The following is a 25,085-nucleotide window of genomic DNA, read 5'->3' as shown; positions in this document are numbered from 1 at the left end:
GTTCCTGACGCTTTCTCTTGACACGTATTCTTTAAAATGTGCAATGATTATGCAAGCAGTGCCCTCTGATAATTTTTTGTTTTTCTCCTTGATATAGATCACAAAGTCCAGGGAGAAAGTAAAAAGCTCTTTTTTCAAACCCTCTTCAATACACCCTACGAGCACCATTTCTCTACAACAGCAACCACTAGGGCTAAGCTAGCTGAGCTGGTGTTCTCCTTGCGTTTCACTCAACTATTTTTTTTTTTTTTTAAAGACAGGGCCTCGACTCTGCTGCCCAAGGTGGAGTGAAATGGTACAATCATGGCTCATTGCAGCCTGAATCTCCCAGGCTCAAGCTCTCCTCTTGCCTAAGACTCCTGAGTAGCAAGGACTACAGGCACACATCACCACGCCCGATTAATTTTGATTTTATTTTTTATTTTTAGTAGAGATGACGTCTCACTATGTTGTCAAGGCTGGTCTCAAACCCTTGAACTCAATCGATCCTCCTGCCTTGGCCTCCTAAAAGGCTGAGATTACAAGCATGAGCCACTGTGCCCAGCCCATATGCAAGCCTTCTGAATACTTCATTTTTGAAGAGGATGATTTAGATACAGAAGTATATTGCATTCAAAGAAATACATACTCAAAATGTATCATCTTAAATATGGATTTATATCTGAATTATGCTTCCACTCTGCATCAAATTCAGTACATTATAGGAGTAAGAATACAGGTTTTATAATCAGAGACCTGGTCTCAGATCATCACTCTACTATTTAGCAGCTATCTAATGTTGGGTAAGTTTCTTAAAACATCTGTACCTCAAGTTCCTCATCTATAAAATGTGAGTAACATTTGTACAGACACATTAAACTTAAATCCAATGATTAATATAGTTAGTATAATACCTAGCACAAAGATCTCCAATAAAAGATGATAATTCAATAAAAGATGATAATTACTATTATCAATGAAAGCACACTGTCCTATTGGAGTGGAAAATTAAAATATATATGAAATAATATATAATTTTAACAACTGGCAGCTGGAATATGACTTCTACGTGGTTTCACACCTGAATCACAATAGAGTTCTACGTTTATCAGGTCAACCTTTTATTCGGTGGAAGACCTAATTCTACTGAGCACATTTATAGTAGTAGTTTGTTAGGTTGATTATACATCACATAGACTTCTTTGGTTGTTACAAGGCATATCTCTTTTACAGTTAATGCATTTCTTATGCTGTCCATCTTTTAAATGCATCTCTTGGTCACAATTAGAAACCAGAGACTGTAAAGATGACTCAGTAGAAATATATCCATCACTTCTGGAAAATATATTCAGAGTACCTTACAAATGGTGGATAGCTGGCATCATTTAATATACTTTTTAACATGAAAGATGACATATTCTAAAAGTTTAGATAAAATTAAAAAGTACTGTCTTAAAACTAATATTGTGGGTACTTAGCAAAACCGAAAACGAAAAGAAAACAAGCAATAACAAAACAAAAAATAACTTGGTAAAAATGTTTGTCTCTGGAAAGAAAAGTTATCTGGGGCTTGGGCTGAGAAACTAGCATTTTATCGTTAGATACTCTTTTGTATCTGAATTTTCTACCTTAAAAAAAGGTAATGCCTATTAAAATTAAATTTTAAAAGAACTTTATGGCCCTAGAATTACATGTTTCTCTTCTCTCACCCCTTAACGTAGATCACCTTTAAGGCAATGATACTGTACACATCTTTGGTATTCTAGCATCTAATAGTGTTAGCACTCAATACACATTTGGTGAAAGAATAAAAGAATGGTTTAAAAAATTGATCATTTGCTGTTACTTTAAGGAATTCTTTTCTTCTGGTGTCTTTAGCACACTCAATTCCTCTGGGCATTGTTTTATAAAATAATATTTTCAAGCCATCTCCTTTTAATCTGCTATTCTAAAGTCCAAACCAGAAGACCTGGCCTGGAGAGGTTGTTGACCACACAGCACTGGAAATTACCCAGGACTGGAGTAATGAGGAAGAAACTAGGTATTCCTGCAAGAATACCTTAGCTGACACTCAATAATCAAAAGTTGATGACAACTAACGCACCATGTGTACTATGTGCTCAACTGTATCCTGTATGCTTTACAAGCATTGTTTTAGTAAAACCACACAACGATCCTATGAATAGGGAGGTACGATTATTATCCTCTTTCTACAGATGAGTCAGTGAGTCATCTGAAGCACAGGAACAAGAAATTTTGTAAAAAAAAAATCATTTTTTTTCAAACTAAGTGTTGAGTACTATGCTCACTACCTCGGTAACTGAATCATTCATATCCCAAATCCCAGCATCATGCAACATACCTGTGCAACAAACCTGTACATGTACCCCCAATGTAAAATAAAATTTGAAATTATTTTTTAAAGTTTTTTTTTTTTTTCCAGTTTTGTTTAATACAACCTTTAAGCAGTGATTTTGGACATTACATGACCTGTAGTATTTTTCAAATATTCACACACATTAGATACAAAACCTGACTCCTTGAAGTATACTTGATACTCTCTCCTTAAATTTCTAAAAATCCTTCCTTAAATGAGATAATAAAAGTCTGTCAGGAGTAAGACACAATATTTTTATTTATTTACTTATTAACTTACTTCAATTTTTGGTGTTGGTATATTTGTGAAAAGACTCGGTCACTCTCTCTCATACATCAAGAAATGTACACTTAAGACACTTCATATGAATAGAATCATGCAGTATTTGAAGTTCTGTGACTGCCTTATTGCACTTAATATAATGTCTTCCAGGCTTATCCATCTCATTGCAAAAGAAGGATTTCCTTCCTTTTTAAGGCTATAATACACCATATTTTCTTTATTCATTCCTTTGTTGATAGACATTTGGGTTGTTTCACAGCTTGTCTATTGTAATAATGTTGCAATGAACCTGGTAGTCCAGATACCTTCTTCAGATATCTGATTTCTATTCTTTTGGATGTACAGCCAGAAGTGAGATTGCTGGATTATACAGTAGTACCATTTTAACTCTTTGAGAAAACTCCATACTGTTTTCCACAGAGACTGTACCACTTTACATTTCTACCATCAAGGAACTCTCTTTTTTTTTTTGGAGACAGAGTCTCACTCTTTCCCTCAGGCTGGAGTGCAGTGGCACAATCTCAGCTCACTGCGACCTCCACCTCCCGGGTTCAAGTGAGTCTACTGCCTCAGCCGCCCAAGTAGCTGGAACTATAGGCAAGTGCCACCATGCCCAGCTAATTTTTTGTATTTTTAGTAGAGACAGGGTTTCACCGTGTTAGCCAGGATGGTCTTGATCTCCTGACCTCGTGATCCGCCTGCCTTGGTCTCCCAGTGCTGGGATTACAGGCATGAGCCACCGCACCTGGCCTACCACCAAGGATTTCAATTTCTCCACAACCTCACCATTGCTTATCNGGAACTCCCTTTTTTTTTTTTTTTTTTTTTTGGAGACAGAGTCTCACTCTTTCCCTCAGGCTGGAGTGCAGTGGCACAATCTCAGCTCACTGCGACCTCCACCTCCCGGGTTCAAGTGAGTCTACTGCCTCAGCCGCCCAAGTAGCTGGAACTATAGGCAAGTGCCACCATGCCCAGCTAATTTTTTGTATTTTAGTAGAGACAGGGTTTCACCGTGTTAGCCAGGATGGTCTTGATCTCCTGACCTCGTGATCCGCCTGCCTTGGTCTCCCAGTGCTGGGATTACAGGCATGAGCCACCGCACCTGGCCTACCACCAAGGATTTCAATTTCTCCACAACCTCACCATTGCTTATCTTTTTTTGTTTGTTTGTTTGTTTTTTTTGACAATAGCTATCCTAACAGGTATGAAGTGCTATCTCAGTGTAGTTATGATTTGCATTTCCCTGATGATTAGTGTTGTTGAACATCTTTTCACATCCTTTTTTCACATACATGTTGGCCATTGGTATGTCTTCTTTGGAGAAGTATCTATTCAAGTCCTTTGCTCATTTTTTAAATCAGCTTCTTTTTCTTCACGGTAGCACCAGCTGATGTCATATTCATTTTGTGTATTCCTTTCCTTTTTTTTTTTTTAAGACACAGGGTCTCACTCTATTGCCAGGGCTAGAGTGTGATGGTGCAATCACAGCTCACTGCAGCCTCAAACTCCTGGGTTCAAGTGATTCTCCTGCCTTAGCCTCCCAAATAGCTGGGAATACAGACATGCACCACCATGTCCCGCTAACTTTTATTGATTTATTTTTGTAGGGATGGTGTCTTGCTATGCTGCCTAGGCTAGTCTTGAACTCCTGGCATGAAGAGATCGCGCTGGCCTCCTGAAATACTGAGATTACAGATACAAGGCAGCATGCCCGGCCATATCTTTTTTCCTTGATGGCTGACCTGTCCTACCCAACATACTGTGAGCAGGGACTTAGCTTTAAACAGCCATCTCCTAAAGGCTGGAACAGTGCCTGGCACAGTAAGCTCTCAATAAGAGTGTGCTGAGTGAGTGAATTAATATGATTTACATTTTAAATGGATCACTTTGGCTGCTGTGGCAACAGTGGATTTAGGAGAGTCAAGAGTCAAAATAAAGAAAGCCCTGAAGACGCTTTCACAGAGGTTCAGATGAAGGATAAAAGTAGAAGTGGATGGGTGAGAACTACCCCTAGGCTGGTTGTAAAACCATAGCATGTCCCCAGGTATCAGAAAACTAGAACAGCAATGTGTTCTCAAAGTAGACTAAACAATTGCTTCCTTCAGGTCGGGCTATGAGCACGTAAAAATACAAGCTTTTAAAAGATGATAAATTGAAGAATTAGTCTTATGAGTACTTACATGTTACCAAGGAAAAAGGGATAAACTGATAAAACTGGATAAAATCTATTAACACTAAAAAGTGCACATGTCCTTTGACCTAACAACTTCAATGCTAGGAATTTATCTTTTCTAAACAATCACAAAAGTATGTCAAAATATACACGGGGATGATCACCATGGCATTGCTTGTAATATCTTCAAACTAGAAACAAATATTCATCAACAGGAAATGGTTAAATACAAAAATTTATACAGCTATTAAAATGATGAAAGAGCGTTAAGATACATTGTGTTTGAAAAGATTTTATTTGTGTTAAGACACAATTTTACTTAAGAAAAGTAAAATATTCTCCTTTCATTTTGATTTTAGATTCAGGGGATACATATACAGGTTTGTTACAAGGATATATTGCGTGATGCTGAGTTGGGCTTCTATTAATCCTGTCAGCTAGGTACTGAGCATGGTACCCGAAAGGAAGTTTTTCAGCCCTTTCCTCCTTTCCTCTTTCCCTTCCTCCTGTTGGAGTCTTTGTACCCATGTGTACCCAAGGTTTAGCTCCCACTTACAAGTGAAAACGTGGTATTTGGTTTTCTGTTTCTGCACTGATTTGTTTAGGATAGTGGCCTCCAGCTGCATCCATGTTGCTGCAAAGGACATAATTTAGTTCTTTTTTATGGTTGTCTAGTACTCCATTGTGTGTAGTTTTCACGTTTTCCTTATCCAATCTCCTGTTAATGGTAACCTAGGGTGATTCGATGTCTTTGCTATTGAAAACATACATACTCTTCTGATGCTGATACTGCTAAAATTTTTGAAAGAGAAACACTAATCTGAGCAGAAAGTTTTTCTTTTTTTAAGGGTACATTAATATAAAATCTTAAGCAGTGGCTATACTTTGAAGAGAATGGAGCAGTAAAGGGTAGAGAGATAATTTTACTTTTCTTCATATACCTTTGTAAATTACTTGATTTTTTTGAAATATAAATTATATTTTACTTTTTAAAATAAAAAAATGTTGGCGATAACTGGCAGAATAAACAAGAATATACTGATATATCATAACTTGCTTTCTGAGTTTATGAACAATAGCTCCAATGAATCATTTATACACACATTATAGATGAACACATGTCTACAACATTTATGTATATGGATAAAAATATATTTGAATACTGTCAAATGCAGTGGAAAAAAACAATGCCTTTGATTAGAACACAGCAGACAGAGTCCATATTCCTAAGTGACCTTCCATGCTAGAGTTAAGGTTTAACTTGTGATTATAGAATTTGAAAACTTTAACAGTGCTTGATGGATCCTAGCTGTCATTGCTTCACTGACCATGTTTTGTACTCAAAAAGAGACATGGACTGTTCCACTGCTTCCTAATAAAGTATCTTTTTGGCCTAATTAGCTGTGCTGCCATTTACTGTTAAATGATAAGTTTCATTCAATTCTTAAAGTGTAATTTGTCCCCTCATTAACACTCTGACAGCTCCTATGGAAAAGGTAATGTTCAAAAGTAGATGGATACAACTTTCTTTTCTATGTCAAGTTTATTTGACTTTTATTTTTATGCTCCAGGGGTTTATGCAATAAAACAGAAGTTATGCAGGGAAAGGGAAATACATCCTCATAATTCTTTTTAAAAAGAAGTAGACATTGCAGATTTGTTTTCTTAGCTATATTACATTCAAATAGCTCTTTCGAAGGCAATTAATTATGCTGCCTTCACTTCAATCACCTACATCCTATGTGCTATAACTAAATCTCTCTAAATGTTAGCATTTTAGAGGGGGGCTTTGTTTACATTGTTTACTATATTTGTGCTAAACTATTTCTTACTTTAGGAATGCAAAATGTTTACTGTTTTCCACTTTTTTTCAGTTGCAAATATATTTCTAAAGCAAGTACTCTAATTGCCACTTACTGGGAAGTCAGAATAGTTTGCTTATTTTGCAAGTCAATACAGGAGAAAAACAGAAAGCTTGATTTTCCAATTTAGGTAAGGTTAAAGCTCAGCAGGCCTAAACACACAGACAGAGCCAACCACTCACCCTTCTTGGGTCTGGCATTGTAATGTTAACAACAGAAACAAAAGAACAGAGGGAAGGAGAAAGATTACCTGTCTCAACTAAATCTAGGACAGTAGTTCTTCTTTTTAAAGACCCACCTGGAGGGGCACATACCAGGTTTAAAAGTACTGTGTGAGGTCACTTCTAGTCATTTGCATTTTCTAGCTAACCAGGACTAGAAACAGAAAAGCTGTATTACTAAAAAGTGCTATCCTGAAACAAAAACACATTAAACTACAAAGCAATGCTAATGCTGTGATGCTCCGTAGAAAGATGGATCTTAACCTGCTGTGATGTCTGACCATGTAAAGGTGAAGTGGGGTGGGGCTGGAGAAGAGGGGTTCACAAGAAACAGTCCAAGACAGAATGCTGGGAATATATAAATGAGGACCAACTAGACTTGTAATACAAGAGCTAATCAGACTGAAAGGAGACTAAACCACAGAGGTCAACATCTGCTGAATGAAATCCAGACTCCCAGGTCTTTGCATGTAGCTGATACTGATGACCAACAGGAAGATAGAGATTACTAGGTCATTTTCTTGCAATGAAATCAAGGTTCCAGCAGCTCAAAGCATTACTGATTTTCTTGTTAATTACCAGTAAACCAAAAACAGCATTTTAGAAGTGAGCACCAAGCCCTGTGGAATGCTTCTGAACTAGATTAAACTACTAGACTAGTAATTAAACTAACTTCATATGGGAGAGTTCTCTTGCTCAAACTTGAGCAATCCTGCTCATTTCAGGAAAGCAATTTTAGCACAAATGTGGAAACAAGAAACTTCTAAGCCTCAGTTTCAGCTCAGATACCATGGTTGGCAGCCTCTATTCACCTGAACTACAAAATCAGGATACCAACTACTTCCAAGAAGTGTTAAAGGGGATTAAGATTATTAAATAACGTGAAGATGAAAAGCACTAAGTCCCAGTATTGTATCATTTGCAGGTCGTTTAACAGTCTCTGTTTCTGTATCAGCAAACAAGTTCCTACCATTTTACTCATGTAGACATTTCGGTAACAGTCACTGCCATAGTACCTAAGTGCTTTTTACCAGACAACCCATTGAAAGACTCCTGGCATCTTGTCAAAATGATATGCTGCTACATCATATTATAGACTGCAAGAGCCTAAAAATTTAGAAAAGATAATTTTTCTTCAAATTGATCAATGCTATGCCTCATGACAACAGTGTTTATTTTTTACAGATGGGTAACAAATTGGTAAGCAAAATAGTTACAGAACATTGTGTTACATTGTAGAATCCCAGATTGAACATTTTAAGTTCTACTTAAAAAATCAGCAGGTTTATTCCTAAGTACCACATATGCTTAAATATAAGGCAGGATTTTCCCCGGCTAAAATTAATCCCAGAAAAGAGGGCATCACACTGTATTCGATCTTCACAAAGTCTCAGATCATGGAGTACTCTCTCCAATCACTTGACCCTGAGAAGCAGAGTACCATTCGGGGAAGGCAGATTCTCCTGAGACAGTCACAATTATTACTAATTCTGGATGTTTACTGAGGTCACTTGCAAAACTCAGGCTAAAAAGAAAAGAGTAAAAAAGTATCTCTGGGAGGAGGATCTCACAAATACCGTGTCAAATGTCAAAACAAGTCATTTCAAGTTTACTCTAGCAATATGGTAAGTTGTTACATTATGGGGACCAGTTATATCCATTCAGGATGAACTGGGAATAGGAAAAAAGAAATTGACTGTCTTAATATTATGTGTCTATGGGATAAAATTTGCAGGAACAATATCATACATAAAAGTCAAAAATGCTTCAAACTGCAAAGCTTGGGATAAAAATGAAGACAATGTATTCTGCAAAACCATGCTAACAGATGACCTAAAAAGTGGGTTAAGTGGAGATCAAAATGCTGATTCAAAATTCATGAATAATTTGAATATTTCTTGATATGTGTTTATAGAAACAAAGCAATATTAATTTTATATAATGTGACTGTATACATTCTTTGTAAATAAATGAAACTATCTTAAGTAGACATTTGACATTTCTCCCATATCCCTAAAGGTTTACTTAGTCAAGCTAGCGTAATGTTTTATAAAAAAATTCTTCATTGAAAACTTGTGTTTACTTTATGTTTGATAAAGCCTTATATGTTGGCATATAGGCAGATAGTTATAGTAAATTCCATTATAACTTTTTGTAGAGCAGTATGAATAACAAATTTCAAGAATCTTCTAGAAGTTTGGTTTTATAATCATTCTGAAAAAACATTTTCTAAATGAAAAAATGATTAAGATTTACAATAATTAAGACAAGGCATACATATATAGAGAAAACATGGATCGGACCATATATATAGGATCAGAAAATAAATTATGATATAGGTTTCTCCTTGAACTGAACTCAGCGTATCAATAACAAATCCAAATAAAGTTCTAGCCAGTGTTGCTGCAAAGAGCTGCACTGAACAACTCTAGAGGGCACAATACCTATCATAGTCACCCTGGATTTGTGTATTGATGAGGATAGTTTTTTGGCAGATGGCAGGAAGGGGCACCTCCTTCTCAATGGCATGAAGATGCCCCTGCAGCTTGGGTAGAACATTTTTTCTAGGTGTAGAAATGCAAACAACAACAACAACAACAACAAAAAAAAACAAACAAAAAACAAAAAATGGATTTCATGTTGAAGAATAGTTTCTACATTAGATGAGAAAGTAATCAAATAAATGACTAAAAAAAAAAAAAAAGTTACCTTGTAGATCCCAAAGAACCCCAGGTCCCGCACGACAGACAAGGCACTGACTCGGGGACCAGTAGTGATTTCTCCGGCCACTTGCAAACGGATCTTGACAATTTCTAAAGGATTTGTGAAAATCACCTGGGAGCCTCCAGCCTAAAAATAACAAAAAAGATTTAGGATCAAAGCAAAGAAATGGTAAGATGGGTCAGGAAGAGATGAATGATTATTCTCAAGGATAAGAATATTCTATCCTCAAGAGAATGTAGTTTCAGTCCTTATCCTATCAATCAAAGTGGTTAGGGATTACAAGTATGAATCAAAATACAGTTACTGCCTAGGAAGAAGCCCTACGTCCTCAATGTGGAGACTGAAGGGCAAAGACCAGAAATTTCTGTTGACCTCCCTGAGTCCTCACACTGAAATTACAAATGCTCCTTGAAGCACAAACAACTGCCACCCAGGGCTCAAAGCCAAGGGCACAAAGGCAGTAATAAAATGAAAAGCATTCGTATCCAAATGAGGAGACATAGATCTATCTGCCTCTCAGAATAGAAGGGGGACTAGGAGGACAAAGGCTCCTGAATGATGAATTTCATGATTCTGGCAATGATTCAAAAATTGCCAGCGAACTCGTAAACTTAGATGAAAGCTATCATTTTTTTCTCTTAAAAACATCAAATCTCATTTTATGGAGTTGCATATTCTTATAATTTTATTTATGTATTACTTGTGTATAGATTGCTCTTTTCATATGAGATAAATGGTATGTGAAAGTAGCAAAAATATGCACTAAGTCAATTACCACCCAAACGTTGAACATCATGTGTTATTTCATTCCAGCAATGGCTAGATGCCTCACCTCCATGATCATCAGTGAAATCTTTAAAGTACGCTATAAGGGTAATTTTAAGCTAGCTATTTTGAAACTAAGCCTATATTTATCACATTTTTCACATATTTATCACATTTATCACATATTTATCACAAGCAATTACATTCTTTCTTACTGTACTTCAACTTGTTCTTTGTCACAAATATATGAAATTTTTATCTTATCCAAACTATACTGTACTAATTAGAACTAGCTACAAGGATGCCTTTTGAAGTATTATTTATAATACCTGGAAAGAAAAATTAGAAACAACATAAATATCTAATGGTAAGGGATGGATTAAATAAATTTGAGTATGTTCATGCATGAAGATACTATGCAGTCAACTGTGAAAAATGTTCAAAATATACTTTTAAGTAAAAATGCTCATATGTTTAAAATACAGGTACATATTTCCCCCGCCATCCCCTACCACCATGTAGAAGAAATACACCAAAGTGGTGCTTCTGAAGTGGTGGGATTACAAATATCTTTCTTTTCCTTTTTTTTTTGATGTATTTGAAATTTTTTCTATATAGATCATGTGTTACTTCCACAAAGAAAAATAAACACCTATACACAGTTTATCTAATATGTGTAAGGTTAATGAACCAAAGAAAGATGTTCATTCATTAACTCCCTAAATCAAATTGTTTTTCCATTTTTACCAACTTGATACCTTAATCAAGACACTCTTGTTCTTCCTTAAGTGCAAATGAACTTTTTTGGGGGATAGGGGGACAACACAAAATACAAACCTGGGTTGGATTCACTGAAAGGCCCAAGAAAGGGCCTTACTCTAGGAAGTAGAGTGTGAGATGACACACCCAGAGGCTGGTGGGTTCTGGTCCACACAAAGACATGCTGCTCCCTGCCCTACTGCTCAGAACAGCTCTGTTTTGCTCAGATGCTGCTGAAACCTGTAGGTCCATGGGAAGAACAATACCCTCCCCACCCCCCTACTACCCCCCCGCCTCTGGTTGTTCACAGCCCTTGAGTGTTTTGTGACTTTGCACCTACATTTCCCATATGATACAGACTGAGCTATTTACAGTTGGCAGAATGATGAGTTGAAACACACCTAGCCCAGTAACCACATGAGAGGCACAGTAAGGATTTTCTCTATTTCTGAACCAGAACTCTTCATATGAAAATCTTATGAATACTTACAAAAATGAATAGAAATTCAAAATGTAAAGATTGTTTTATGGGGGCAGAATTGCTGAGAAAGATTCACCAGGATGGAATTAGGCTGAAGGCTGATTTTTTTGAAGCTCAAAAGAGGGTAAGACCATCTCTACCCAGGGTAAAATGCAAAATAATCAAGAGAACACCAGTATTCTTGGAAGAGAGAAGAGGAATAAATACAATGCATATTCATCCAAGCACTGCCAACAGCAGGGAAGGAGGCAGTTGAGTGTCCCAGATGAAGGCAGAGCTTCAGTCTCCCTATTTGTCAAACCATCTCACTTACTATGAAGATAAAAAGAGATGGAGAATGTAAGGAGCCAGCACAGCGCTCAAGACAGAGCCATTACTCCAAACATGCAGGTTTCTTTCCCCCTTTCCCCTACATTGATGTTTTCCTCCATAGATGCATGTTACGATCACTTGCAGACCTTTTTAAAATATGGTGACCTCTGAACTTCAGTCCTGACAGTTTAATAAGAACTTTGCATCTGTCCTTGTTAAAATTTTCCTATGAGATTCTTATGTGCAGTGAGGCTGACAATCCCTGCACTACACCATCTCTAGAATCTCTGTCAATTCTGACAACCAGCTTACTTGGCTTCCTGAATGCCACAATTTCTAATCCCAGTCTTCCATTTCACAAATAACTTTTATTTGTTTTATATCTGATCTCACAACAAGCTCTTTCTACATATCCAAGTGGTGCTGTTATGAAAGGGTAGAATTCTTAGGTACAGAATTGTTGTTTTATTATCTCTTACCTTTACTGACACTGGTAAAAGTTGCTAGCATTATATACAATAAAACAAGAACTTACACTCAACTCCCTGACTCCAAGCAAATCGACAGATACCAATTCTTTTAAAACAGCAAAGTGAGTTATCACTAGGGATGATAAGGAGTCAAATCCACTTCAGAGGGCTGCAGGAGGCAGATGCACCAGGAAGAAAGAATGTAGTGATATCAAGAAAACATAATGATGTACCCGTTACCTGTGGTGGCCTCTGAAAGAAAGAACCTACAGACTCAAAGTGGCACATTGTAAAGGTGCTGAAGATGAAACAGGCCCTTTGGAGTCAAATTGGAAGGAAATGAGAGACTCCAAGGCACCAAGAGAAGATGCTTATCATCAGATGCACGGTGTCTGGGTCTCGCCATGACTTGATCACTGAGCAGCACACTGCCTGCCGCTCTTCCAATTCCTGGTCTGTTATCCATTCACAGTACCATACCCATGGTTCCTCTTTTGCAGAGATCAAAGATAGCTGAATCGGCAGACAATGGACAGGAACACCTATTGTGCACAATGTCTTTGTGTCCCTCATCACTTAAGAGCTCTGGCTGTGTGAAGATACTGTTTTTTTGTGTGTGTGCGATTTTGTCACAAATCATTTCCCTATGACTTTCTGGAGACTGTGGCAAGTAGGACACAGGAAAATATTCCATACTGAACTGGCTCAGTGTGGCATATTATACTTACAGCGCTGACACTGACTTTTCTACATGTTTCCTGGTATACTCTTTGTTACTGAAATCTTAGTTACCATCTAGTATCTGGATCCATCTAAGAGAGAAAGAGAAATGCATACAACTATTACAGACTCACTTCTGCTACTTGATTTTTCATTCACCAAATACTTACAAGCAATCATGTTCAAAGTTTGTCCTAGGAACTGCAAGGACACAAGATGCTTTATTCCCATTCTCAAGGAGCATGAAGTAGCAAGGGTAGAGGTAATGAATATTCATCAAACATCTATTATGGGGTATTAAGGTGTTGCTTTATATAAATATGTTGCATATACTACATATTTTCAGTCCACTCAAGAGGTACTTTTTGCAGAGTTTACATTAAGAGGAAACTGAAGCACAGAATGATTAAAGCAACTGTTTTTATGGGCTGAACTGTGTTCTACCAAAAGTCACAGTTGAAGTCCTAACTCTCAAATACTTCAGAATGTGACTATAGTTGGAAACAGGGACTTTAAAAGAGAAATTAAGTTAAAAAGAGGTCTTTAGGGTGGGACATAATCCCATCCAACTGGTTTCTCATAAGAAGAGAAAATTGAGACAGACATGTAGGACACAAAGAGAAGACACAGGGAAAAAGCAGCCATCTCCAAGCCAAAGAGAGAGAGACCCCAGAAGAAACCAACCTGGCCAACACCTTGATCTTGAAGTTTCAGACTCTAGAAATGTGAGAATATAAATTTCTGCTGTTTAAGCCATCTAGTTTGTGGTATTTTGTTTTGGTGGTGCTAGCAAACTAATATAGCAACATACCCAGGGCTATATAGCCAGCAAGAAGAGGAAAGGATTTTCAATGGAGTTCGATAACTATATGCCTCATAAATACAGAAAATGGAACATGAGGATAGATAATTATATGATAAGAGCCAAGGTCCAGACAAACGGATATGACAGTTCAAAGGAGGGCAAGAGCTCTCCTGGCTGGGAGGTGATTAAGCCAGTGAGAAGGTAACATGTTAGCTGGGGACTGCAGTGTGAATAGGATTTTGGTAGTCTAGGCAGAGAAAGGCACAAAGACACAGTGACAAGGACATACCACACTTACATGGGTAATATACCCAGCATCACTTCTGTCAAGCGAAATTTTAATGAGGATGATAATTATAATGAGATCAACATCATCATCCTCTGGCATTTATTGAGGCTCCTCTAGCTTACTAAATACCAGGGATTGTGGTAAGAGTTCTATAAGAATTCTTGGGCCGGGTATGGTGGCTAACGCCTGTAATCCCATCACTTTGGGAGATCGAGGCAGGTGGATCACCTGAGGTCGGGAGCTCGAGATCAGCCTGACTAACAAGGTAAAACCCCGTCTCTACTAAATATACAAAATTAGCTGGGCATGGTGGTGCATGCCTGTAATCTCAGCTACTCGGGAGGCTGAGGCAGGAGAATTACTTGAACCCGGGAGGTAGAGATTTCAGTGAGCCAGGATCATGCCACTGCACTCCAGGCTGAGGGACAGAGTGAGACTCTGTCTCAAAAAAAAAAAAACCATTCTTTTTTGGTCTTCATAGCATTATAAGGTAAGTAATAACATAAATAATAGGCCAGGTGCGGTGGCTCATGCCGGTAATCCCAGCACTTTGGGAGGCCAAGGCAGGTGGATCACCTGAGGTCAGGAGTTTGAGACCAGCCTGGCCAACATGGTGAAACCCCATCTCTAGTAAAAATACAAAAAAATTAGCCAGGCATGGTGGCGGGTGCCTGTAATCCCAGCTACTCAGGGCACTGAGACAGGAGAATCACTTGATCCTGGGCAGTGGAGGTTGCAGTGAGCCAAGATTGTGCCACCGCACTCCAGCCTGGGTGACAGAGAAAGACTCCGTCTCAATAAAAATCAATCAATCAATCAATCAATCCTGGTTTGAGTGAAGAAACTGAGGCTACAAAAAGTAAAGGAGGCTATTTAGCATGCTTGGAGTCACACAGTTAGGAAGGTGAAGCCTGGACTCCAAGCTCGACCAGCTGGATGCCAGCAGCACACTTACAGTTCTTATCATGGCAGTTTTTTGCTCTAGATAGCATGGAGAAGGGGTATGAAAGAAGGTGGCTGAAAATAAGATTGCTAGAACCAAACCATGGAAGGTCCAGGATGCTGTCTAGAAGAACAGGCTGTATTCTGGAGATGGTCTGTGCGACTATGTAGCAGCAGGAGAGCTGGGAAACACAGCTTGAGAGCTGTAGAGGTCTGAGCATTATCTGTGCCTTGGGAAGATGCCTAGGGAGCAGTGGGGAGAGGGCTCATCAGGGAGGCAGAGCTTGAGGCAGCAATCACAATTAGGGTTTTAGCCGACTAGGTGAGTGATAAAAGGCCAGAATTAGAACAATCATATCTATACTGAGGTAGAGGTGGCTGGGTAATGGATGCAACAGAGACCAACAGGGTTTGGCTGCTGAATATAGGGCAAAAAGAGTGGGTAAGCTCAAAGAAATAATCCAAGTTTTTGCATCTGTGTAATAGGAACAAAGTGTTGGAAAGACGAATAATGACACATTTAGAAGGCAGTGGAAGGGTGAGTTAAGAGGGATGAGAGACACAGATGAGGGCATCACTCCACATACACAACTGAAGGTAGGGGCTTAGATAAGGTGGGAGGAGGAAGGAGAAAAATGGAAAGTGATGAGAGCCCTATGAAGTGATGAGAAACCTCTGCTGTACACTAGTGGTACAGCAATCCAGGCACAAGAGTTAAGAACAGGGCTTCCAGAAGTGAGAAGGGAAAAGGACCAACATCTACTGACACAGGAAGGCAAAGCACATAGGGTGACTAGGATTGGAAAGAGGATGCTGGGGAAGGAGAGAGCTGTGTAGTCTACTTGCAGGGGAAAGGAAAGTGAGAAAATGACAGTAGTTTACGAGAGCAAAATCAAGAGACAATGACAATTCTTTTAGGGTAATTAGGAGAAAATATCTAGGGGGAAGAGAGCGAAAAGATAAAACTACTAGGGATAATTATGCCATGCTTATGCATAACAGTACAAGTTCTGAATGGAGAAGTGAAAGGTAGAACATGAAGAGTTTGGATTTGTTTTAGTGACTGTATTACAGAGTTTGGGGATAAATTTGTTACAGAGCAGAAACTGACAAATCATAGTTGTCCTTACTATTTATGCTTTGAAGATTAAAAAAACCAAACGGAATCGAATTTGGCACAAGAACAACTAAAGTTCTGATGCATAAACCCCATCAGCAACAAAAGACCCCTTCGGAATCAATAGTAAAATAATACTCTGGCTCTCCATAGGAAGTTATGATTAAGTTACTGTGATCTGTAACACAGAAGAGCATATGAAGCAGCTGATGACCACAGAGGTGAGTTCATAGGCTCACACATTCTATTCCTCAACTCAAAACAGGTTAGAAGGTACAGCAGGTAGCCATGTGTTTAAACACGGCTTAGGGCTGCACATCTGCACTGGGCTGCCTACCTGTACCTGGCCACAGGGGACCCAGAGCTGCAGGCAGCACCACAGTGGGTTCTCTATTAAGAGTCACTGTGTGTACCCACGACTGTAGAAGACAAATTACTAAGTTCGGTGCCACGTGGACTCTCACCCAGGCTATTATCAGGAACTGAGGAACATTTTATTGCCTACTGTGTTAGTATTGAATACTAGCACCAGTGTGAACACATTTTTTGTAGCATTTTTCAAAACGGGACCCGACATTCGAAAACATTATATATTTTTATTAGAGGAGAACAATGGAACTGGTACACCAAAAGAAATCTTACATATTTTTATTCTTTTACAAGTGGCATTAATAAAGAATAACTTAACATGAAATGTATAGGATCAAAATAAAGAAAAAATGTATTTTTTAAAGGCACATAAACATTTGAATGTAAGAGAAATAAGTATCATTAGAGTCAATGTTGCAAATACGTCACTTGGGCTATAAATTTAAAATGAAAATTTTCCTAAAAATGATTATAACAGTCAAATACAATAACTTTTTCCTAAGTTAATCTAAATTCAAAGCAATCCTCCTAAACAAAACCCCAACAGTGTTTCCTGAAGATGTCTGAAGACACGAATATTCTGAATAAAAAATCGTGTAGAGGATCTTGTATCAGTACACATTTATACACATTGATAAAGTGTCAGAAATTTTTAAAGTTTAACACAAGACTAGATAAATGGAAAGATTCAAATATGTAGAGTCACAGTCACTGAGTATCATTTTTTTTTTTTTAAAGACAGAGTCTCACTCTCTCAGCCAGGATGGAGTGCAGTGAGATGATCTTGGCTCACTGCAACCTCTGTCTCCTGGGTTCAAGCGAGTCTCAGGCTTCAGCCTCCCAAGTAGCTGGGACTACAGGCGCGTGCCACCACGTCTGGCTAATTTTTGTATTTTTAGTAGAGATGGGGTTTCACTATGTTGGCCAGGCTGGTCTTGAACTCCTGATCTCAGGTGATCTGCCCGCCTCAGCCTCCCAAAGTGCTGGGATTACAGGCGTTAGCCACTGCATCTGGCCGAGTATCTTAAAAAGGCAGATAAAAAGTGCTACTTTGCACATAGTCAATGGTAGAGTGGACCCCTTGTACTTGTAGCTAGGAGTCCCTCTGACCAACTCACATATCTGGTAACATCCTAATGAGTAATGCTATGGTTTACTCATTTTTTTTCTTCTAAAACAGGATGACAAGCAGGCTGGTTTTGATGCATTTCAGCATCAATTTTTTTTTTTGTTTGTTTGAGACAGAGTCTCTCTCTGCCACCTAGGCTGGAGTGCAGTGGCATGATCTTGGCTCAATGCTATCTCTGCCTCCTGGGTTCAAGTGATTCTCATGCCTCTGAGTAGCTGGGATTACAGGTGTGCGCCACCACACCCGGCTAGTTTTTTTTTTGTATTTTAGTAGAGTGTTTCGCCATGTTGCCCAGGCTGGTCTCAAACTCCTGGCCTCAAGTGATCCACCCGCCTTGACCTCCAAAAGTGCTGGGGTGACAGGTGTGAGCCACTGTACCTGGCCCAGCTTCTACCAATTCTTGCTTCCCAGAAGTCTCATCTTTTTCTCTTTATTGAGAGTACATAGTTAACCAAGAGGTCCTGCATGCTGGAGGAATCTGAGTCTGAAAGTACACTTGTGGAGGGAGGCCCAAATTGCTGAAAAAATTCAGTGGCTGGTATGAGACTTCTCTCTTATCAGTTGTGCAAGGATTTTTTTTCAAAGGCTCCATTTCCAAACTGTGATTCATTATGTATGAAGGATCTTCCAGCAGAGGGAAAGATATTCCAGTAGTGTGCCCCAATTATTTTTTCCTCACCAGGGTGCTTTTCATCTTCCTTCCTTTCTTTGGCTTTCCTATGCAGTAGATTATTCCTATAATTCTGCCCTTTATGGGACCTGAAGGCTATGGCTCTGCCCACAGTGATCTCTGTGCTGATTATTTCCCGTCAGCCCTCTAACAATGTACACTTCACACATGTCTGTCCTCTAGATCCCTTTCTGGAAGGATGTGATTTTCCAAGACACCTTTCAAGAACAAATTACCCACCAGTGTGACCAGAAAGAAGAGACAGCTATAACTATTTGAATAACTACAGCCCTGCAAACTCTCTCTTCTCCCCTTCTCTCCTTCCTGGAGAAACAAGAGCCAGACACGTGTCAAGCACTTCTGATGTAGGAGGCACTGTGCTAAACTCTTCACAGATATCATCTCCTTCATCCCCCCAGTCATGTTGACACAGGCTATATTATTCCTGTCTTTCTAGAGATGAAATGGAAGCAGAGACTTCTCTTCAAGGCAGTAAAAGAATGCGAACCCAGACTTGCCCAATTTCTAACCCACGTTCAGAACCATTACGCCTAGTTGTCTATTGTGAAAAAGCAGATTCAATAAAACAATTCATTTTCAGTTTTTTCTTTCATGTTTGAACAGAGTAGCTGCCTGAATTTTTGGTTAATCTGATCATATGGACTAGAATTCCTGTGACTTTAAGAGCTTCTAGGAGATAAAGATTAACCAATGGATTCAGAGACATTAAAATACATCAAGTAATAAGGAAGAGATGCTTTTCTAGGTACAATATAACTGATTTTCATCAGATATATCAAATTTTCTTGTAGATTAATCAATAATGAGAAAGCCAGGCTACTGGGTAATAAAATCCCCAAATCTGAATCCTTGAGCTATACTATATATACTATATATATAAATATATATATTTATTTATTGTGGAAGAGTCTCATTCTGTCGCCCAGGCTGGAGTGCAGTGGTGCAAACTCAGCTCACTGTAACCTCCTCTTCCCAGGTTCAAGAGATTCTCGTGCCTCAGCCTCCCAAGTACCTGGGATTACAGGCGCTCCCCCCCACGCCCAGTTAATTTTTTTTTTTTTTTTTTTGAGACAGTCTCCCTCTGTAGCCCAGGCTGGAGTGCAGTGGCTTGATCTTGGCTCACTGCAAGCTCTGCGTCCCAGGTTCACACCATTCTCCTGCCTCAGCCTCCCGAGTAGCTGGGATTATAGGCGTCCACCACCACGCCCAGCTAATTTTTTGTGTTTTTAGTAGAGATGGGGTTTCACCATGTTAGCCAGGATAATCTTGATCTCCTGACCTCGTGACCCACCTGCCTCGGCCTCCCAAAGTTTTGTATTTTTAGTAGAGACAGTGTTTCACCATATTGGCTAGGCTGGTTTCAAATTCCTGACCTCAAGTGATCTACCTGCCTTGGCCTACCAAAATGCTGGGATTACAGGCGTGATCACCATGCCCAGTCGTGAGAAATATTTTAGGCTCAAAAATATATAACTAGTGACAATTTTAACTTTATTCAAATGGGCACGCAAAATAATTATACTGATATAGGTTTTGTCTAAATATAGCATAGTCGTTTCAAGATAGGAGCAATGGGTGCTTCACCTCTCTGCCAACACAATCTTAAGTTCACATCTCCATATGACAGTTTTGGCTGCTGTAATTCATATCAGAAGTCCATGATCTACATAAATCCACCTTTGCATCCCGGAGTGCTGAGAGCAACCAGAAAGGGCAATAGGACTGTGACTAGAACCATGTCAGCATGAAGTCCAAGCACCAAGTTCTCAAACGCACAGCGTTCTGCTGATACAAAGCATCATTATTTCCAAATGCTCTGTTTTTTTCAAGTGAAATGGTCTTCACGGCTCAAAGTAAAATTACAGGTTTTTTTCTTCTAATACCCCTTTCTCTGAAATGGGCTAGTCTGCAAAGAAACCAAAGTGTGGTTCCTATCACTGCATCTTTCGTTTAGTGCCCACATGCTTCCATAAGCTTGATTTCTTCCCCTCCTTACAGTTTTGCCACCCAAATCCCTCTTGCCATGTTACATAATGACTTCATTGTTGACACTTCCGGTTTGGCATAGGGAAGTGATATAGCTATTTATTTTTTAAAACAGAATGTTAAGGACTGGGTGTGGTGGCTCACGCCTGTAATCCCAGCACTTTGGGAGGCTGAGGCAGGCGGATCACTTGAGGTCAGGAAATGGAGACCAGCCTGGCCAACATGGTGAAATCCTCTCTCTACTAAAAATACAAAAATTAGCCAGGCACGGTGGCGCGTGCCTGTAGTCTTGGCCACTCGGGAGGCTGAGGCAGGAGAATTGCTTGAACCCAGGAGGCAGAGGTTACAGTGAGCCGAGATTACACCACTGCACTCGAGCCTGGTCGAGAGAACAAGACTCCATCTTGGAACACAAACAAACAAACAAACAAACAGAATTTTAAGAAATCAAATATTTCAGAAAGGCAACATAATCCAGAGTTCCAATGTACGGCCCCATTTTCTGTAAGTACTCCAAGAACAGTGACCTTCATTAAAATGATCATGTACTTTAGGTCTAACAGTTGTGGACAAGTAGGTTTTACAGTTATATGTGCCTTATAACTGACTCACCAAGGCTATCTGCTCATTTTCACAATGACAGGAAATATTGCTAGCCTAAAAACATTATCTAAAGGCTAAGGGTTCAGAAGCTCCAGTACATATTTCCCCATGATCCATTTCCTTTCATCTGTATCAATAAAACAAGGCTTTCGCCAATGCTTCTTTATTAAATGAGATAGTATTCCTGAACATTTTCTTGAGACTTCAGGAGTCAAGTCAAAAGAACTCATTAGATAAAAATAAAAGCCTTCTTACAACGCCTCCCAACCCCCAATCATTCAACAGTCTTGAGAATATTCAGAGAATATTAATAGTCTTGCATTAAAAAAAATTAAACCCATCATCACTCTGCTGTCCACAGAAAACATGGCAGTATATTTTTTAATACAGCACAATTTCAACTACATTTTAAACTAAAAGCATTAAATATAACTGTAATTTAATCACCCTCCTTTAATTTGAATTCACATGGTAGATACTTATAGCTACTTAAAAAATTAAGTGGCAAAATGTATATGAAGAATATGTATCTTGATATTTTAATTATGCTCAATTGAATGTACTTAGATTTAAAGTGCTTTTCACAAATGACATGTGCTAAGAATATCTAATTGCACACTGACATTCTAAAATGTGTGCTTACATGTGTCAAAAATAGATTAATATAAAGTTATAGAATAGACTTTGACTAAAACCCAAATATATTATTTTGATTATCTGGACACAAACAAAATTGTAACTACAAACAAGATATATATTAATAAATGTCTAATAATTTATGTTTCATTAAAATGAACACACAAGTGATGACAGTGCTTGATATTTGAATAAATTAGAAAATAAAGACTTGTAAAGGAATCTAAGATTCAACATATTTTCCATTTGCTTTCTTACTAACTCAATGTTAAATAGAGACATGAAAATAGTTTGTAGCATAACTATTATTATTGTATGTAGAGCTCACAGGTAAAAAAGAGATATTCAGCAAATAGCAGTGGATGGAGTAAATTAAAACACATCGCCCAAGTGCTGTTCACAACTGTTCACAAGTGCTGAAGATGGCATTCAGCAACCTCACAGAGAAGATGGCAAAGATGAGGTGGCATGAGGTCGGGAGGCCACTCACCCTGTCCAGCTCTGAAGAGAAGTGTGTTGGGCCCACTGCCTTCACAAGATACATCATCACCCTCCTACAATCAGAAACTTGAGTCCTCACAAACTGAAAGACCTTTTCTTAAACCCTAGTATTAGGGGCTGAATTGCATCTCTCCAAAATTTGCATACTGAAGTCCTAACCCTCAGGACCTCAAAATGTGAGTGGATTTGGACTTAGGGCCCTTTAAGAGGTAATTAAGAAGAAATGAAGTCAGATGGATCGGCCCTAATCCAATATGACTGGTGTCCTTATAATTAGAGATTAAGACACAGACAACACACGGACTGAGGGGTGACCATGTGAGGACACAGTGAGAAGGCGGCCATCTTCAAGAAAAGAAGACAGGCCTCAGAAGAAACCAAAACTGCCAGCACCTTAACCTAGGACTTCCAGTACCTGTTGTTTAAACCTCCCAATCTGTGGTATGAGGCATTTTGTTACGGCAGCCCTACCAAACGAATACACTAAGTTAGACTGTCTAAATGCACATCTCTAAACATAAAGCAATATATAAATTTTTTCTTTTGATTTAGTATGAAAATAAAACTCTTAAGTGAAAAATGTGTTACTAGATTATTAACAATAGTGGAATGATAATAGATTCTTACTCCATAATTGATTCTGAGAAAGATACCAAACTGAAATATCCTAGTCCTAATTTCTTAACCACATGGTGAGGCAGAAAAAGGCTATTGTGTTTACATGTTTTACAAATATTAAGTTTCATGTTTTCGGCTTCATGGGGTTTTAATGGGCCCATAGAAGCCTGGCCAAGAAACCGAAGTGGAATCCATTTGACTGACATTAAAAAGCAATTAAGTTACAGGCCTGTCAAATATGTTAACATTTGGGGTCTGCCTGTTATACATGTGTATTTTGACTACTACTACCAGAATAGTTTAATGATTTACAGACCTTCAATGTCTAAAGTACCTTCACTGTACGAAAGCTATGACCCAGTCTTTCTTCAGATTTTCCTATCATAACAAACTCCTCCCTATTTACTAGAAATCCAGAAAGATGGCCCAATGTTTGAACTATGTTGAGTCAAACAACTCTGAGACTTTCCCAGAGAGGGGAAAGGGAGAAAAATAGAAACGAAATATCTGGCTGGCCCAGTGTCTAGCATGAGAGTTGGACTTTGCCCTAATAAGATGACATTTCTGAGCCACTAAAGGCAGCCCTTATCAGGGAGGCTATGCTTAACTGTCTTACTCTGTTTGGGTTTCTATAATGAAGTATCATAGACTACGTGGCTTATAAACAACAAAAATTCCTTTATCAGAGTTCTGGAGGCTCGAAATCTGAGATCACAGTCCGGCATGGTTGGGATTTAGTGAGCACTGCTTCCTGGCTCACAGATGTTGTCTTCTCACTGTGTCCTCACATGGAGGAAGGAGTGGGGATCTCTCTGGGATCCCTTTTATAAGGGCACTAATCTCAACCTGTAGGTTCCACCCTCATGACCTAATCACCCCCAAAGATCCCACTCTTCTAATACCATCACAGTGGGAGTTAGGTTCAAACCTAGCAATTGTGGGGGAAATAAACATTCAATCTATAGCACCCATGAGCCCTTAGTACCATCAGATATTTCTTTTATTTTTGCCCTCGGTCCAAGTAAAATCATCCGGAGAAAGAGCCTCTCATTGGAGTAGGCAAGCAGCAGAACTCTATTCAAGACCAATGCCTTAGTCCCATTGCCTGGAGGACTTTCTGAGCAAACCAATGGAGCTGCCTCTTGGCTTTTCAGAAATCTGCAAATTTAGATAATGTCATGAGGTTAGAATTTTTATTTTTTTGGCTATGAATTGGCTCCTCCTTTTTTAAACCTCCTCTTTTCTATGATTCCTTAATGACTCTGACATAATTTCATGTTAGTCATTCAATAAAGTCTTCTCTACTTAAAATACAAGCCATAATAAATAAGCTATACCAAATGCTCCAAGTTCTTTAACTTCATCCTGTTCTTAAGATTCTGAATATATTTAGGGATTATTTATTTGTCATTCTTAGAAATGAAGTCAAACAAAGCAAATAGGAGCCTTACAAAGGTTGGTTCTATTACTGGGCGATCATGGAATACTCTCTTGTGAAATATCCTGGATATGTAGACACCTAGCCATGTTACAGCTATTCCCTCAATTCCTGCACCCCTACTCTCCCACCAATTTTTGCAGTTAATTCCTCTTTGCTGGTCATCAGTCTCTAAATTAATAGTAACATGGTATACAGAGTCACTACCCTTTCTTTCCAATTCTATAACCAACACCTTGTAGTCCAGCATTTATTCATTCAACAGATATTTTTTTAGTTTCTTCCATATGTCAGACACAATGCTAGGCACACAGCTGTAACAGTGTGACATAGGCCCTGTCATCCATATTTATAGATGTCTCAGTTCAGCCATTTACTCAAGGTCTGAGAGATGCAATTAGTTGTCAGCAAAAAGTTATGAAGGAAGATCTCCTCAAGTGGCAAAGCAGTGACCATGGTTGACAAAGACAGCAGGTCATATAATACCAGATACAGTCTCCAACCCTTCAAGTCAAGAAGAGATGGAAGGCAGAGATAAAGCATAAGTAAAAACCAAGAAAATCTTTAATATGGTCTTACATTTTGGGGAGTATGCAAAAGTTCTCCCAGGGAATATTCCAAATAATAACAATAATAACATTTGAAAACAATGTAATCACTAGATTTTCACTGAACTACAAAAGGTTATAAAGATATAGCATTAAAAAAATTAACATTATTGCTATAGAATCACTATAATGCATAATATATCTTAATTAATTCACATGTCACTAGAGAGTGACTTCATAACAATTCAACCTAATGATTAAGCCTCACATCATCTTATATTTATAAGT

General features: G+C 38.6%; 1 protein-coding gene across 1 annotated transcript in view; it reads right to left on the bottom strand.

Moving 5' to 3' along the window:
• Positions 1–25,085, bottom strand: part of SLC25A13 (solute carrier family 25 member 13) — a 182,814-nt gene that overhangs the window by 22,291 nt on the left and 135,438 nt on the right. Inside the window, 1 exon segment of the mRNA XM_017849324.1 lies at positions 9,604–9,744. Coding sequence (XP_017704813.1) covers positions 9,604–9,744 — 141 coding nt within the window.

The sequence above is a fragment of the Rhinopithecus bieti genome, unplaced genomic scaffold (genome assembly GCF_001698545.2).
Source record: "Rhinopithecus bieti isolate Rb0 unplaced genomic scaffold, ASM169854v2 scaffold_31127, whole genome shotgun sequence".
NCBI lineage: Eukaryota > Metazoa > Chordata > Mammalia > Primates > Cercopithecidae > Rhinopithecus > Rhinopithecus bieti.
The sequence above is the reverse complement of the archived record's forward strand: the minus strand, read 5'-3'. Positions and strand labels throughout refer to the sequence as shown.